Source organism: Hetaerina americana, unplaced genomic scaffold (assembly GCF_022747635.1).
Source record: "Hetaerina americana unplaced genomic scaffold, ioHetAmer1.1.p SCAF_99, whole genome shotgun sequence".
Classification (NCBI taxonomy): Eukaryota; Metazoa; Arthropoda; class Insecta; order Odonata; family Calopterygidae; genus Hetaerina; species Hetaerina americana.
In genome coordinates, this window is record NW_027287638.1 from 1,222,406 (window position 1) to 1,241,838 (window position 19,433).

The 19,433-nt window shown below is 33.5% G+C and overlaps 1 protein-coding gene across 1 annotated transcript; it reads right to left on the reverse strand.

The window, feature by feature from the left end:
• Nucleotides 1-4,187: 4,187 nt before the first annotated feature.
• LOC139699960 (zinc finger protein 431-like) lies at nt 4,188-11,608 on the reverse strand. The gene is made up of 3 exons (XM_071598353.1): nt 11,501-11,608; nt 6,587-6,710; nt 4,188-5,911 (listed from the first exon to the last, which is right to left on the reverse strand). Exons 1-3 carry the CDS (start codon nt 11,606-11,608, stop codon nt 4,476-4,478), a joined length of 1,668 nt encoding a protein of 555 aa, XP_071454454.1. The 3' UTR covers nt 4,188-4,475.
• Nucleotides 11,609-19,433: the final 7,825 nt, after the last annotated feature.

Sequence of the window (19,433 nt, forward strand, 5' to 3'; positions counted from 1 at the left end):
ATATATGCATATAATCTCATCTGTTACTGTATTTTTGATACTAATTTTTGTATATTTTAGTATTTCCCATCTACCCTAACATTTTTAAGCATTTTATTCTGTTGACAATGTTGTTAACTCTTTGATAGTTAAGAGATTTGAGAGAAAATGCTGATTACATTGCCTTGTGAAAACATTGCCTTATATTACAGCTATATTGTAACCATGAAATTGCTGAAATAAACTGTAGTCCATAGTTTAATGCCTGGTTATGTGTAAATAATATAATAAGTAATACAATTCAAAAAATATCAGGATATAAAATTCCACCAGCCATTTTTGAAGAGGGCAATTTTGCACAGAACTTTTCAATTGCTATTTATTCAACTTAAAATTCTATGTAGACTTTTTTTTACGGATCCCCTTTTACACTTACCTCATTTAATCAAGGCTTTACTCTTAATGAGAATAAGTACCCTAAATACATGCCTGGCTGGTATTACAGCTGTTCTGAAACAATTGCTTGCCGATACAAACTTAAGTCCATATTTTAATGACTGTTGGTGTTGACATAACATAAAAGTAATACAACTCAAGTCAAATGAGCATATAAAATCAGAATTGCCATTTTTTTGAGGGAGAAATTTTGCACAAAACTCTTCCATTCCTATTTATATAACATCAAAGTTGTATGAATACTCTGTATAGGGCTCCTAAATCCCAGTTGCCATGTTTGATCAAGACCTCTTTCTTAATAAGCATTATAATGGTAATTGGAGACCCCTATCATATAAATTTTATTAGTCGTATTGTTTTCAAAAGAAATTTCATTTAAAGCTGGTTACAACTGTCAACTCGAATCAATGTCATTAATCTATGAAGATAGCAATGCATTTTGAATGAGATGGTCCTCAAGTATATAATTTGAACATTCTAAAAATATGTATGATAGATTTCCAGTACCCACTATTCCTATAAATATTTATTGTATCTTAAGTTTGCCAAATTTAAAATTATTTAATGGGTCACATTTTTAAAAGAGCTTTTCTGCTCATCAGTTTTCTCTAGGAAGCTAATTGAATCTGTTGAAATGTATGTGTAATTAGATATAAAAAGTATAGGCTGATAACTAATGCAAATATATCCTTGTGGAACAGAAAGAATAAATTTCAGAAACACTCCTGGTGACATACCTCCTCATCTCTCATTTGTAGGTTAGAGGTCATTTCATTTATTCAGTATATTTTAAGAAATGCAAATATTTGGACCTGTATTAGTGCTTTAGCAATAGAATTTAAACAGGTGCTGCTATGGAATTTAAGTTATGCCTATATTTTCTTAATTAAGGATGAGCTGTTACTTCACATGAGGTTGTAGGAATACAGCTGCTTTAATGAGGAAAAACCTCATTAAGATAGTTGCAGTAGATTGCTAATGTTTCCTGTTGAAATAAATAAACTAAAATTTCTTGCAGCCCTAGAATTCCTCAATATAGATTCATTTTTTACTGAGGAAATTAATTCAAAGTTAACTAAATGTACTGGGACTCTACATCTTTAATATAAACCATTTTAAAGTAGGAAGCAGAACTAAAATATGATCTTATATCCCTTGGAAATGATTCACCTGAAGGATGGCTATAAGGTGAAGCAACACATTGAATGGCCATGAGTGTATTAAAAGACAAGTTGCAAAAAAATTCTGCAAGGAATTAGGGATGAGAAATCTCTGGGCAAGGTGAGTACGGCATTTGTGGAAAGCCATAAACAAGAAAATGTTCAAACATATTTAGCAGCAATGCTTCAATCAATTTAAGAGAAAACTGACCCATTTTTCGCTATGAATTATCACAATATATGAGGAATGGCTAGCAACATTACTAACAAGAAACAAAACATCCATCAAAGCATCGGATGAAAGCCAGAGTTTTAGTGCCAAAGATACCAAGTACAAAAATCTGGTTTGGCAAAGCGCCTTTATAAACAAACCTATCCAGAACCCAAAATTCTGAATGTCTAGATAAGTGAACCTTCTAGGTAGTCCCCCCTATTTCCCCTTCCTCCATCAAGAGATGGTACTCATGACAGAAATAGTACAATGTCACTTTATCCTGAAGGCAACTTCCACAGAAGATAACAGTGTTCCAATGCCTATTTTTGTGCAGAGCCAGATCCTTCAAAGTCCTAACATCCCAACCCACTTTCTTTATGATGAAGTCAGTTATACAATCCCCAGAGTTGCACAGAAAACTGGGGAATGCAATTGCAGTGTTCGATTCTGGAAATACAATAGAACTTACGTAGCCTTAATACACCTTAATTGCTTCCCAACTAAATGCTGTGTGACTAAAGATGGATATCAGTTAAGTGCAAAACATTTTTGTTGCAAAATTTCAACTGATTCAAGAGGAAGCAAATCTATTTTGTGCTACAATTTAATGCCATTAATGAGGTATTGGTCCAGGACAACATGCATCAAAACAGCAGATAAAGCAGGTTTTGGAAGCCTGTGGTTTAGCAGTAAAGAAACCAAAGTCAAATGCTTCTAGTTTGGCAAAGGGAATTTATATCAAAACCCAGTTATTCAAACCCTTATTATGAATAATTTCTATAATATTGTCGTGTCCCCTCGAGGACAGCGCGACAAGGGACGTCTCAGAAAAGGATCTTGACTAACGCTGAGGAATTTCCGGACGACAAAGGTGGTCCAATTGGCGAGTTGGTACGGTGAAATAAAAGAGACGGGGTCTTTCGCTAGGAGTTTGTATTTAAACAAGACTGACTCCGGCGCGAGTATCTCGTCCTGCGGCGAACCCCGGGTCAATCGGCGAGTCTCCGCTCCCACGGCTCTCGGCTCCCCCTCCCGACACGTACACAGCCCCTCGACGAAAGACATGGAACGAAGGCTCCGCAGGGTTTTTATTTGATTGCGGCATCCGGTCGCGCCCCGGATTCAGCATTTTACTGCGCTTTATTCCCATATTCAGTCATATTCGCATGCTTGCCCCCTCCTCCCTCGAGGGCGACGCAAGCATATGAGTGACAGGTAAGCATTGGAAAAATTCCAATATGCGAATTGCGCAGCACACGAATAGACCTCCTCGCGAAAGAGGAATGAGCCACATCGGGGAAATTAACCCGGGACATAACAATATTCTCCATGGAACACTTTTCTCCATTAAGCAAAAGAAGTTTCAGGAGAAATATGAGGTAATCTAGCTCAAAATGTCTGGATAGGTGAAATTTCCCATACACCTCCCCAATGTCCAGCTCTTCAATAAATACAGGGTGTTCCGGACTGAAATACATCAACTTCTCATTACTCTGAATGAAGCTTCAGCAGAATGTAACTGGGTTTTAATCACTATTTTTGTGCATAACCAGGTACTCCTAACTCTTAAAATCCTAAAGATGACATCTGCAATGCAATCCCCAAGATCATCCACCAAGAACCAGGGAACCTTCACAGCAATCCAGTATTAACATAGTGGCATCTATGTAAATATACCTTTACTTCTTCCTAACCAATAATAAAAGAAATTGTGATAAAGAAAGATGCCTTGTTTCATCTTACTTTCATAGGCATTATGGAATAATTCATTCTCCACCAATAAACATTCGTCAACAAACCATGCCCAACTTTGCATATTTTTTCTTCAGCAACAGTCTTAACATTTAACCCCTGTCCATCTTAGACTTTCCATACTTACTCTAAAGAGAGAACATATACACTCCAATGTCCTGTGAACAATACAATTTCTTTTTTCTCTTGCACAAGCAACTTTGCATTATCTTTATCTCATCATTTTATTCCTCAAGGAAAGTAAAAGCAGGTATATTTCCAGGCAAAAAGGCATGAGGCAAGTGTTTTGCCTTGTATAAACTGAACTTAGTAGATAGTAGAGAAATGAACTTATTAATAACAATCCTAGCATGATTGATGGACAAAAGCCTTAAAATTGATTTAACGTTAAGAAGATCCAAAAATTGAAAAAATGATAGGTGTGTTTGAGTTAATGATGAATTAGAAGATTAACATGTAAAAAATTATGAAATTTTTATTCTTACAGGTTGAAAATATTTCTGCTTAGATTAATGCTATCATGGTGTACATAATCATGCAGAGATTTTCAGCTTTATCAATTATTTTTTATTTAAAAAATTATATAAAACAGGACAATGTCACTGTTAAAGAGTTTATGTTTTACAATTGGTTTCTTCAGATTGGAAGGGAATATTTGGGAAGAGTTAAGGAATAACAAATAATCCTCAGCAGTGTAATGCACTTCAATTTTATGTAGCCTAAGCACTCTTCTGTTCACAATGCTCTAGATAATGAATGATTATTGACATATCTTACATTTTTATGATCATTTTGTAGAGTGTGTCATCATGTGCGATATTAGATGACTACGCTGAACGAATGCCTTTGAACACATGTTGCACCTTTGTGTCTTTTCCCCAGTGTGTGTCAACACGTGCCTCTTTAGATGACTACTAAGAATGAAGGCTTTTAAACACATCTGCACTTGTGAGGCTTTCACCAGTGTGCGTCATCATGTGTGCCTTTAGTTCGCCACTCCGGGTGAATGCTTTCGGACAGATGTCACACTTGTGTGGCTTTTCACCAGCATGTGTCTTCATGTGCCTTTTTAGGTGATTACTCTGAATGAATGCTTTTGAACACAGGTTGCACGTGTGTGGCTTTTCACCAGTGTGTGTCAGTGTGTGCTTAATTCGGTTACTTCTAGAAGCAAAGGCTTTAGAACAAATACGACACTTGTATGGTTTTTCACCAGTGTGTGTAATCATGTGTAACTTTAGATTACCTCTGGAAGTGAATGCTTTTGAACAGACTTTGCACTTGTGTGCCTTTTCACCAGTGTGTATCATCATGTGGGAAATTAGATAACTATGCCTTTTGAATGATTTTGAACATACCCGGCACTTGTGTGGCTTTTCGCCAGTGTGTGTCATCATGTGTGACTTTAGAGAACTTTTTGCTGCAAATGCTGTAGAACAAATATGACACTGGTGTGGTTTTTCACCAGTGTGTGTCATCATGTGTAACTTTAGACTACCTCTGGAAGTGAATGCTTTTGAACAGACTTTGCACTTGTGTGCCTTTTCACCAGTGTGTATCATCATGTGGGAAATTAGATAACTATGCCTTTTGAATGATTTTGAACATACCCGGCAATTGTGTGGCTTTTCGCCAGTGTGTGTCATCATGTGTGACTTTAGAGAACTTTTTGCTGCAAATGCTGTAGAACAAATATGACACTGGTGTGGTTTTTCACCAGTGTGTGTCATCATGTGTGTCTTTAGATTACTTCTCAGAGTGAATGGTTTTAGACAGATGGTGCATTTGTGTGGCTTTTCACCAGTATGCGTCAACATATGATGCTTTAGACAACTACTCCTAGCAAATGGTTTGGAACAGATATAACACTTGTGGTGTTTTTCACCAGTGTGTGTTAGCATGTGCCTTTTTAAGTGACTCTTGGTAATAAATGTTTTGGAACAGATCTCACATCTGTGTGGCCTTTCTACAGTATGTGTCAGCATGTGCCTCTGTAAAAGTATCTTTCCAGCTAACACTTTTAAACACAATGAACATTGGAATGGCTTTTCCCCAGTGTGCGTTGACATGTGAATTTTGAGTTTAGTGAAACTTAGAAAGTTTTTGGAGCAGAAATCACATTGGTGCTTCTTAAGAGCATGCACTAATTTGATATGACTTGCAAGGTCATCTTTTCTCTTAAATACCTCCAAACAAACATCACACTTGAATTGCATCACCTTGTTAAGGTGCACATGCATTACATGATCTCTGAGAAGGTCCCTTTGTTCAAATACCTTGGAGCAAATTTCACACACATGCAGTTGAGTGGATGAAGCATCTTCTGCATTATCCTGTTTTTGGTGTTTATCTGAAAGATTTGAAGTATAAGTAGATATTCATTAAAAAGGTGCATACATTTATACAATCATACATCTTCTCTTGCCTGTACATACTCATCAGTCTAAATATGTATGTTAGCAATGTCAGTTGCAATAAAATCCCAGGAAAAAAGCATCTGTCATCACCTACTGCTGACCTGAATTAGACCTTTTAGCACTTTTTCTTTTACCTTCATCAGTGTCCAAGTTGCTATTGTTTCAAACAAAAGCAACAAATATGTAACTAAGAAATAATAGACATGGAAAATCAAAGAAAACAGTTTAACTGTTAACAATGGACATGTAAACACAACAAATGAATGGCATTGACAAATTTCACATGATATTTATATCTTACTTAGGATAAAACATAAGATATTGAAAGGTAATATGGTTGTTTTTGGTTATATTATTTAAAATTCTAAACAGATAATATCTAAAATCAGAATAATCAAGCAAAATTAAAAAATGGCTTGAAAACATAGCAAGATTAATTAAAGATCTAGTCTGCTTAGCTATATAAATAATACTAAATATATTAATAAATAATTGCAAAAATGATGATAAGATTATCATCTTTTGTGCAATTTATTATAATATTTTAAGTGGCCTTTCAGTTATTTTTAAAACATTTTGCTGATAACACAGTCCTTAGCTTTCCTTACCTTGTTCCTGCAACACCTCCCCTCCCAGTCTTACTTTCATCTGAGGTATATCAGAATCAAAATCATCCTTAATCTCCACTTCCTCCTCAGAGGGCATATTTACTTCTGCATCTGCCAAATGATCCTGCAAGATCAAGGAAAAAATATTACAGATTTTCAGGATATGCATGAACAATGTTTTAAAAACATGTTATTTTAAAAATTAAGATTAAAAAATTGTTAACTTGTATACATTAAATTAATATAATAAAATAGTATTTTAGCTGATACCACTTCAAAAAAGTTTTTTTCGTCAAACCATTGCCTTGCATTGATTAGGAAGATATGATTGATATACTACCTTGATCAAAAATTTCCCGGAATTTATTCAGAAAATTAAAAATACAAGTTTATTCATCTAAATCTATATTGCCCCCTTCAATGTAATCCCCATCGACTGCAACACACTTATGCCAGTGCTTGATCCAATCCTCGAAACATTTTTTATATTCGGTTTTCAGTATGTCCATCAGTGCTTCCTGAGATTTTTCTATTACTTCCTCTCAGCTGCTAAAACGCGTTCCCCGTAATGGTTTTTTAACTCGATTGAACAGAAAGACTTCTCTATGCTTAAGCTTGGTGACCTTAGTTCTTAACCATTCAGGTCTTTGTATATTCTTTCCAAGTTTCTTGGATATTTTCTTTGTCTTAGCTTTTTTTATCTGAGTCAAGTTCTAACACTGTGTTACCATGCTGGCCTAAGTTCTTTAACAGACAGTTTTTCACATTATTCCTTTCAATTCTCTTGGATCTTTTCTATGTCGGCTATAATCTCACTCAACTTATCTTTAACTCCTAGAATAGATCTTTCCTTCTTACTTTCTGATAATGATTTAACCTTCTTAAACAGTACTTTAATTTATTCTTCCTTCTACGGACTTATCATATTCTTGTATAATCCTGAGAACCCTCATTTCATATGCTACCAATAATTCAGAGCACCAATTACCTCCAAATATAATGAGTAGAGTCAACCCCAGCCGTACTCTTATGAATGGGCAAAGGATAGGTGAGGGAAATTAGAAGTAGTAGTAAAGTAATAAATATTATAAAAATAAATAACAGAATATAAACCAATAAGAAATACAATAAAAAACTAAAAATAATTGAAATTATTGGAAACAGTAAACAGTTAAAACGATGAAATGGAAGACTGTAAATAAATCACGCACTATCTATCTTGGACTATATAGCATTGATACTTGCTGGTCACATGCACTCACGCTTTATAAGGTGTTATGAGACTTTTCTCTCTGCATCAGGGGCTCACTAATCACACAAAGGGAAATACAATTAAAAATTATTACAAATGGAAAATAATTACATACTCTCTTGCTTGGATGTATTATATAGAATTGATCCCTGGCTAGTATCAAGCACTTACATTTAATCAGGGCTTAGGAGAAACGCCCTCTGCACCACTGGCCCGTTAGTCATAAGGAATATAATTATTATAAAAAATTACAAAGTGTATGGATTTGATGTACTATACAGCATCGATCCTTGATAGTAGCATGAACTCACAATCTATCAGGGCTTATAAGAGGTTTCCCTCTCCATAGAGGGCCCACAAATTACACTATTATTAGTGAAATAAAATTTAAAATTAAAATAAATAAAAAGTAATCACCCACCCTCTAGCTTGGATGTGCTATATAGCCTTAATGCCCGATAGTCTCAAGAATCACATTCAATCAGAGCTTACAAGAGATTTTCCCTGAAACAGTTGCCCATCACCCACCAAAATGATTACAAACTATCTAGCTTGGATGTACTAAGCAGCATTCATCCTTACTTGTTGCTTGCACTTACACTATAGCAGGGCTTACAAGAGGTTTCCCTCTGCGCCAGGGCTCACGAATCACACGTAGTGGAATAAAATCAAAAATTATAACAAATAAAATATAATCACCTACCCTCTAGCTTTGATGTCATATAAAGCATTCAATCAGGGCTTATAAGAGGTTCCCTCTGCACCACTGGCCTATCAGTCACACATAGTATAATAATAATAAAAGCAAAATAATCACACCCTCTCTAGCTTGGATATATTAAGCAGCATTGATCCCTGCTTATCGCATGCACTCCCACTATCAGGGCTTACGAGAGGTTTCTCTCTGTACCAGAGGCCTGCCAATCACTCACTTGCTTGGATATGTGAAGATGCCTTAATCCTTCCAAAACTCACTCACAGGTCAACTGTGGAATCTCTTGTGACATTTATACTGTGACTGGTACTTAGTGAAAAGGTAAGGGGAGTGCCCAGAGGCTCTTGCATAATAACACCTTGAAGGACATATTCAAGTCAGACAAGGAAGTGCAAAAAGCAGTAGTCAGTTGGCTTTATGATGTGGCATGAGAAAGGTATGACTCAAGTATTATGAAGCTGTTTACAAGGATAAAAAACATGATTGATTGTCAGGGCAACTTTAAATCTTCAGGTTTTCTTAAGGTATAAAACAAAGTTGAGAATACATTTCTTTTTCCATAAAAAGCAATGCAAGACCTTACTTTTTGAAGGGTCTTTGAAAAATGCAGTGAATGTGCATGACTATAGCTCATGCATATGACAATCTAATAATGGATTAACTTGAACATAAGTTCTCTCATCAAAGTAATACTCAAACCATACTGTCATGTCTTTTTCTTCTTCTTTTTCACAGTATCTTTCAATTAATCTACATCTGACTCGAATATAAATTTCCTAGCTATCAACATTCACACCTAGAAAAATAATTTTAAAAGTCTGAACGAAACTTACCAACTATCAACAATAAATTTATTTCTACTGTGGCCAACCATGACATACAAAATCCTTAATCCCCTTCTCACTTTGTCAGTGGCATTTATTTCTACAAGAACACTCCTCCCCAATAAAAATACATGGACCAGCTACTTCACTGTCTCAGAAAAAGTGGGAAACCTGAAAAACTGCTGAAGAGTAACATTCTCAAACCTTCATCCCAATAAACTCCTCTTTTTGAACCAAACTGCCTGAAAAGCAGTTACCTTATCATCACTTCTTTATCCAAATACCATAAAGTTAAACAATCTGTGAACTTAGCCTTTACTGTAACTTCTGCCCTGCCTAGTACATCAGTCAATGAAACACCACCATTTCCCTCTTCATCATAACCAATACTATTCTACCAAAACCATCATGATCTTTAACTATCCCATCCTTAATCACCCTGCCTCCCAATACCAATCTTTGATGACCACTTCTCTGTTTAGGTGATTGAAAACCTTTCAAAACCTGCAAGTAGCAGATAGTTAAGAAATGAGAGATGATGCATATCTGAGTGCTCCTGTCATTAAAGGCATTCCAGCCTAACCAAGCCCACTGAATGCATCAAATACCTGGCTACGAATAATAAATTCATGTGTCAGGGAAATAACAAATAATATGATTTGTACGTAGAGGTATTAAAAATAATAAATAAAGGATAAACTAAGTTATCCCAGTAAAAAACAGGAATTTGAAGTTGTATCAAACATTTTATCCAGCCCTATCTGCTGAAGAGTAACAGAACACCTTATTAAAAACAGCATCTTTACAATTCTGACATATCTCCTTACTTGGCACAAGCTGTCTATTTCCTGTTCTTAAAATTAAATCCTGCCACAATTTTCACACAAATCTAATACATGTCATGCTACATAATAACCATTATCTATCTTAACACTTTAATTTGCTATGGAATCCTGGGCATACCTTATCTCCTCTTAAAACACTGACAAATCACTATATTCACCTATTTGATACACCACCTATATCATGAGCAGTAATTCAATGCTTTTGCCTTTTTCATTGGATAGGTACTACAATAAAACTATATGGCCAAAAACATAAGTCAGAAAGACTAATATGGTATAATTAAATAAATAGCATAACATTTACAGCATAAACAGTCAAAAGTAAACATCTGTTCCTCTCATGGTTATCATGACTTGAAAAATTAAGCATTTGTCATTATGACACAATAGCTCTTATTTTTTCCTTACCTCAAGAGAAGTCCTTTCCTGAATTTGAATATTGTAGTCCACTTCCTCCTTGCTAGCTGGAATTTCAAAAACCTCCGACTCTTCAATATCCACCTTCTCCCTTTTCACAGTGATCTGCATATATTTGTTAAAAATGATGAACAATAATAAAAAAATAGGACTAGCTTTGCCAGTTTTACCATTTAGGTACAAGAATTTTGGAAAGATATTGTGTAACAAAAATGATTTATGTTAGGTTATCATTGGTCATATATGAAGTGAAATGTAAATCTCAGACATTACACAATGACAAATTGAGAATTCTTTTTTTATCAGGAATCATTCAAAATTGTATGTTTTGAACATATGACCCTAAAACTTTAACTATATAAGGATTAGATGCTAGTCATTTTCTTGGCAATTTGTATGTTTACCCAAGATTAAATGAAAAACTACCTTTGGTCCAATGTTTACATGAACGAAATATTTCCACATAAAAGTACATCTAATAAAAATGAATACATTAATGAATCTAACAGAGTAGTAAACATACCAAAATACAGAGGAATTACTTTGGCAATGCTATGGAAATAATTGTTTCCATAACTATTTATGTATACAAAGCATAAAAAATGAATGCTAAGATATAATGATGAAAAACACCATAATTGTAATCAGAATAAAACACGTCAAAGAAAGCCAGGCTAAGTACTCTTACACATGCTCTTTGATAAACAAATCATTATTCAATTTTTTCCTATGTACACATCTTATGCATAAAATATTCACAATTTTTAAGTCATTTCCTGTATTTGCCATTTGTTCCTTAGACCTTTAAGCATTTCTACATTAGGGATCAAATACTCTTAATTAATCTTAATTTTCCCTTACCTCAACAGAAGTCTCTTCCTGAATTTGAATATAATGGTTCACTTCATCCTGGCTTGCTGGAATTTCAATACCCTCCGGCTTTCCAACATCCATCATCTCTCTTTTCATTGTGATCTGTACATAATTGTTAAAAATGTTGAAAATAATAAAAAAGGACTAGCAACCTATAAATTAATGTAGAGTGCAAAATCAACAATTTTTATTGAATGAAAATGATTGTGATAGTTGAAATTTGAAATTAAACAGCAGGGCTTTTGTCCTAATATCTTATGCTTATGGCATAACATATTTTCATTTTAATCCAAGAGAAGATCATTTGTATTTACATATAGTGGGGCTAGGTATCACAGCAAAACCAATTAATAATCTAAAAAATTCTAAAATACAGAAAGACATTATGTTTGCTAATTTCAACATTTATGGATTAGAAATTTTGGACAGATACTATCTTAAAAAATGAATTGTATTAGGTTATCATTTGATATATATAAAGTAAAAATATAAATCTCAGACATTCTCCAATGACTGAATGAGAATTATTCTAAATTGTGGAATCATTCAAAACTATAAGTGTTAAACAATTGAAACCAATAATTTATATAAATAAGAAAATATGCTAGTCATTCTCAAGATAAATTTGTTTCCAAAATGAACTGAAAAACTACAGGATGGAAAATTTAAGGAAAGAATTAAAGAAAACCAAATGTGTAAAAAATAAGAGCTTAACATTCCTCTTTGCAAAGAATCTCATCAAAAGTGTCCACTGATATTACTTTGACTTAAATTATTTATTTTGCATATAAATGTCAAAGGCTTGATGCTTTGAGCAGTTGCAGATTTTGAAATGCATCTGTTGCAAAGATATCTTTGGCAATGAAATTTTGTATCCCTCTCACTCCCCACTCCTAGGCCTAACACTCTTCCAAGTCAAAGGTCGACAAAAGTATGTCGAATTGGAAAGTCAATTATTTAATTTCATTATAAAACAAGATAAATTGGGAAAATATAAGCTCTCCTTGATGCACCAATGCCACATTTGATGAATAAATTATGAGCATATACCTCATAAATTGCCTGTTTTGTAATATAAAATGTCCAGCTTATATATTAGCATGGGTGGATAACGTTCTTACCTTTGGAAAATTATTATAAAATTTAATACGAAGCTTAAATTACGTTGTAACAAATATATTAATAACGTTTAAGAAAATTAAAAACAAGTGTTTCCGACTATGCCATTAGTTATTAGAGAAGATCTCAATGGAAAAATACTTTATTCAATATGAATAAATAAAACATAAAAAAAGGATTTATCAATTTTCGAACGTCCACTTTACACCTTTTAGGCAACTGCATTAATTTTTAATCCTTGCGCAACTATGATGCCTATATACAATTAAGCTGCACAATTGCTAAAAAGTAATTATAGATGTAAATCCGATTCAAATTACAAATTATGTTGATAGCGCTGATTAAAAATTACACAATTGCACATTTTACTTAATAATTCTTGGAGTTTCTTCATGAGGAGGAAATTTCTTCAAGAAAATAGGGTTCTACTGGCATTTGAACAAGAAGTCATTACTACAATATATTATTTTCACACGAGATTATATTTCACATTGGTACATACGTAAATACATTATCTTTTTTGTTTTTTTTACAATTTATGAAACATAATTGCCTTTTTTTATGAACTATTTTCACGAATTTTTGAAAAAAATGAGTCTAAGTACTCTCACACATGCTCTTCTAATTAATCAAGTATTCAATTATTTCTCACGAACATCGTTAATGCGAACAATATTCACAATGTTTAAGTAAATGCCCGTATTTGCCATTTGGTTATTAGCCATTTAGGCATGTGTACACTTGGGATGAAATCTATTTAATATAAACACGTTTATTAAACAATATGACTAATTTCGTAACGGATATTGTTACCACGGACATTATAAAATAAAAACATAACTTGGAGACAACTCACCTTTTCGCGGCAAATATTTCCCTCTTCCTGTTTGTATTCCGTTTGCCTCTCCAACATAAGACTGTTTTCGTAGCATTGCTGCTTAAACATATAGAAATCGGTCAGTATTTTAAAGCACTGATAGCAAATAAACCACGGGTGGCTTCTATCCTCCACTACCTACGAAAACAAGATTATCAAGCTAATAAACCCCACACATCTTCTCTCAAAAGGACTCTTATTATTAACATAGTGATGCAAAGGCTTTTTATTGACCCAAAACAGAGAAATACCGACAAATTTGTGGTAAAATTACCATAAAAGCGTCATGGTGAAAACGTAAACATTCATGGCTAGCTTACTTTCAATTCCAATAACTCTTCTATTGCTTCCCGTACCAACTGCTCAGCATCGTCGTTTTCACTAAAAATATTTGTCAACCGACCACCACGGCCAAGACATAATCTACACTTTAAACTTTCTTGTCGAGACATCTTCGTAGCACTTAAAAATGGCAACATTAAAGCTCGTAAGCAATAGATTCCAAGATGGCCGACTACATATCGATTGGTCGTTCGTTCTGAATCGATTAGTAAGTGCGAGGTGTAGAGTCGATCTGGTTATATTTTGGCTCCAAGTGATCACCAAATTCAAATAAATTTCCGCATCTTATAATTATTTAATCTCTCACTTAATTGAGTGTAATCATTCTTATCAACAAATAAAACTCTTCAAATAGCAAGAGTTTAAAATAGTATATGGTTACCTAAAAAGGACAATTTAAAAATAATATTACAATTCCGTAGTATTAGAGTTAACCTTATTTATTATTTATACGTTAACCCCCAAGTTTAATCCTTTTAAAGTGATGCTTTAATAACACTGCTGAGTTTTCGGATAAAACATTTTTCAGAAAGCGTCACTATTCAGAGTGAAAAAAATATTAATGAAATCATTTATGGCATAAGTTACCTTTTTAATGAGTTAATGAACCAAGCACAAATTACTTAATACGTCATTTTTTTGGAGTTAATAAATTTTAACATCGGAAGTTGAAACAAAACCATGGCATGGATTCTTAAACATACAACGACTGTTAGACAAAAGACAAATGATTTGAAATAATTATAAAAGTAAAGTTTGAATTGCTCTGTTATTTGTTTTTAATTAGACCATTTAAATTGATTGTTATTTTCCTAATTATTTGCTGATATTCTTCTGCTCAGTAATTTTCAAAATAAATGACGTTTGTAATGTGAAATGATTAAATCCGGGTTTTCGTTTATTATAAAAAGGCAAGTCCAAAGTCATGTGTTAATTACTAGTCATACCTTTTTAGCAAAAGCTACAATATTAATATTTAGATTTTTCTTGACCTGTTTACTCCAGAAAAAAACTTGCTATAAATCAAAGTTTTAATGGCAGTTCTGTGTTAATATTAAAATGAAATTCCGTTTATTTTGAATGAATAGTGAATTAACGATTTCATGCATCATTAAAATTCAATAATGATCCATCCTTTGGATTTCTCCCAAACAATCCCCAAACTCCTCCCTTATTTGCGCATTTTTATCCGTTTTCAGTCATGTCTGCTTAACCTCCTACATTTTTCTCCACACACATAATACATAAGGCTCCAATGAACGCCTATTATACTATACTACTACTACTATACTATACTATTAGCAGGACAGTTGACAATAGAAGAGACGGCATGCCATAGTCATACTCCGAAAGCTGCTCATACTGACTCTTCTTTCCCCATGCGCCCCTGATAGCAGTTTCAGACATGGACAGTATGTGGAAAAGCTTCCTTTCCTATCTGTGATGTATCCCTTAGATACTATTCCCACCCATATTTGTATAATCAAAGCTAGTTGTTCGTTATTATGGTAGTTCAAACGATCAGACTTTTCCATTAGCTCAAGATAATAATAGTATTATGGCTCTATGATATAATCCCTAAGATACTCTGCCTCCCAGATTTTCCTAGGCCCATTACTAGTTTATAACTATTAGAGCAGTTCATCAAATTCTATCGAATAATTATTTTGACGACTATTCTTAAAGAAGCCTAGTGAAAAAATGGTACAGTAGAACTTATAATTTAATTTCATTACTCTAGAATTACGACGGCTGATAGATGCCTTTATTTTTGGTTAATCTTGAATGTTTGCATCGTAAACAATGGTTATTGTAAACCTTTTGACACGGATCTTGAAATGAAAGAACGGAACAGCAATGTTTTCATTCATTTATTTATTTGCCAATTCTATGATTTCATTGATACTACAAAAGATCAAAAATATCTTAGGAAAGGCGGATTCCGATTTTCCAAGACTCCGCATTGAATGAAATCTGAGTAATCGCGAGAAAGGTTTGTATGATCTGGAATAAGATCCTCTCTTTTTACACCAGCCCATTCCTTTTGCATTCAAACAACTTCCTAACAAATGAAGAACGAAATGCAAGTGGCCAGCAGACGAGCTACGTATTTTATATGTTATTGCAATATTTAAAACTTTAAATGCTGCGTGAAGTAATGTGTGAAAAACGGCCGTGTACTTCTATAGTTGGTTTTTAGTTCAATTCTTCTGTAGACTTGAAAACGATCAGAATATCCGCTAAAGCCGTATTTTAACTCTGCAGATGGTGTTTAAACAGTCGTGAAGTTTAATCGATGTTTCGGCGAGAAGACTAATTTACACTTCATGCTGGAAAAAAATAGAGGATTAAATAGATGTTAAAGTAAGTTCAATAGAATATTTTCCTAGCTCTTTAAATTATGTGTTTAAGATATTTCCCAGATCTGTCGAAAGAATGAACAAAATATTCACCAAGTAATTGGTTTTTTCGTTTTCCTCTTTATATTAAAGAATGCCTATCATACTTCATCGCGTAATAAACATGTATTAAAGGGTAGATTTTTTAATTTACCTGATTAGTAGATTACATTGAAATAGCCCCAAATATTAGGATCGGATTAAGATCATTTATTTCCATTTCAATCCATAGCATCACAACTCAATTGAGTGTAACAAAAGAAAAACGAAATGCAAATGGCCTGCTATAACTTTGTTTACTTAATTCTTTCGGCTGTGTGAATAACTTTTAATACACGTTCAATACATTTTGACAAATTGAATTATTTCTCTGACGTTAGATTGTCCAGTAAATCAATGGTCGTATCATTGATCAACAGTCGCGGTCTGTTGGTCAATGTTTTCGGTTTAGAATACTAAATTCCAAATAAATTTGGAAAATACGATAGAGGATTTAATAGATGCCAAAGTAAGTAAAGTTGTCTTGCTAAGTGTTTTAAAAATTTTGTTCGTTAGATATCGTAAATGAATTGGTATTTGGTTTATATATTCCGTACACTGTTGTCCAAATGTATATATAAGTATAGGCGAGAGGAGTTACGTGCATTCTGGTGTTAATACATGTTAATGGCATAGTCTATTAGGTTGTGTCCATATCCTCACTACATATCTCCACAATGGTTCTTTTTTTTGTGTTGATAAACCCCGGAATCTGTCAAAACATTGTTTGAGAAATTGCTTTTAAAGGGCTTTTAACAAATGCAGCACTCACCTTGCCCAGAGCTTACCCATCCATATTTCTTAGTGCAAGTTATTTTGAAACTTTTCCTTTGCTATCCTCATGGTATAAGGTATCTCATGCCCTTTCAGTGGCCTAATGTCATACATGATGTTTTGTATCTTTTTGGATATTTTTCTGTATTGTAACACTTGATGGCTCTCCTTCTTGCAGGTCATCACCAAAGGATATGAGACCCTGTTTAAATTCAGCTTCTCAGTTTTTATTAGCTGAAATTGAATGAGTCCCTCTGTACTTTTCCAATTTCCCAAAATCCATCTAAAATGAAGAATTTCACTGCTGTAAGAAATCGAGTTTTAATTTTAATCAGAAACACGAAATACATGTACTGCAACAATATGTTAAAAAAATATTTGAGAGAAAAATTTGGAACTTGGCTTACAAACTAAATACACATGCATCCAGGCATGAATCATAAATATTTCTTTGATTGTAATACCATTTCTGTGTCAAGTTGAGAACTTTTAACTTATCTCCTTATTAATATAATGACTTTTCAAACTCTCAGGAGAATTCTCATCTTAATGAGGATATTCCCCCTTGAAGCAAATGGATTCTGTCGCCATCATTGAACAATATTCATCCTCAATAAAAACTGAAATATGACAACAGCACAAGGTTTAACTTCAATTCCAAAATTTTCGAAATGGAAAATACCAAAATTTTAGAATGAAAGTATCAAAAACCTTTTTCAAATAAATTTTTCATTCTGTTGGATTAAAAACTTAAATGAAGCCTTAATATTTCTAACAAATGTTTTTTAAGTATTTACCTATTTATCACAGAATGTTTGAACTGAATATTTCTCCTAAACAAAAAACATTATTCTACTAATTCATTGGCAAAATTTAGCTTCTAATCTTAATTCTTTTTTTCTTTTCTTTATTTTGAAAAATTGACAAAGTTTTTGGGTTTCAAAAATGTCATCAATTATGCATTGCTTTATAATTTAGAGGACCAAGGTTTGATTCATTGATGTGATACGTAGTTTTACTTACATTCTTATAGGCCTAAAAGGTTCATTATGGAGGGTGTTCTATGTCAATACGCTGTCCATCAGATGGGAAGGTAACCAATTTTACCCATAGATGTCTATCATCATAAATATTAAGATACCTAGTATCGGGTTTCTCTCCATCCTTCCCACAAATCTCTATTTTGCTAATGATCTCAGCAATTGGACATCTCTTCAAAAATTATTTATTGCAGATACAGAGGCACCAATTGCAAGTAAAATGAATAATTTAATGAACAGACTATGTTATGTGACCAATTTTGTTTAAAAATGGGTTAAATAGTGCAGATAATATTTTAATTGTAACAGAAGAGAAATTGTCAAACAGTAAGGTAAGTGAATTTTCCAGGAGGGTATGAACTAATTATGGTTAGCAAATATATGAACAATATCAATTTTCTGGATGAGTTCTAAACTGTTATTATGCTAAACTAAATCTTATGAATTTTAAATGTGTCTATAACTGATTTACCAAAGAAGTAAAACTAATTTCTGCTAATGCCTTTATAAGGTCCGACCCTAAATTACGTGGATGCTGAAATGAAATAAATGACTGATTCCAAACACTCTATTTTATTAAAAATGACCCCAGGGTTGACAATGAATGTCATCAACAAGTTGACTATGATGTTCAATGTCTGATGATGACATTCAACCTTGAAACTTCCATTAAGAAAGTTATAAACATTACTTTATTTTGACAAAATTATCTATTGCAATGCGGCCAAACCCCTTGGGAAATTTAAAGGATAAGACTTCCTATCTAAGTCTCATGGTCTTCAGTTTGATCTAAGCAGTCTTAGTCTATAAGTGTACCCCCATCTGAAGCATGTTTTTCCATTTATAACAGCCTGAGTCAAAAGAAATGCCTCCAAGTGGAGTGTTTTTCCACTTTGTAACACAGCCAAGATGCAGTCAAGGTCCACCACAACAATGCTCCCAGCCTTCCCTTCTTCGTCATTATCATCATCTGGCCCCAAAGCACCATCTAGGTAGTTCCTGGGCACCTTATAGTCCTGACTTGGCCTTTCTTTGATTTCTCACATAGTTATCCTTACATCTTTTTGAAATTTCATTTAAATAATTTAAAAAATAAAGTCCTTGTTATCATCTCACAAGTGCTGCCATGTGGCATTTTTTTTAAAAACTTTATCCCAGCATCAGCATCAAGAGTGTTTGCTGTGGCGGCACACGAACAGTTGTGTTATGCTTTTTATGAATATTTTGAACAATTTTAAGTATTTGTTTTAATACAATCAATGAATCTTATTTCCCTGAGAAATTACAATTTTTATAGAAGATGAAAATTAGAGGGATTAACTATGCATTAC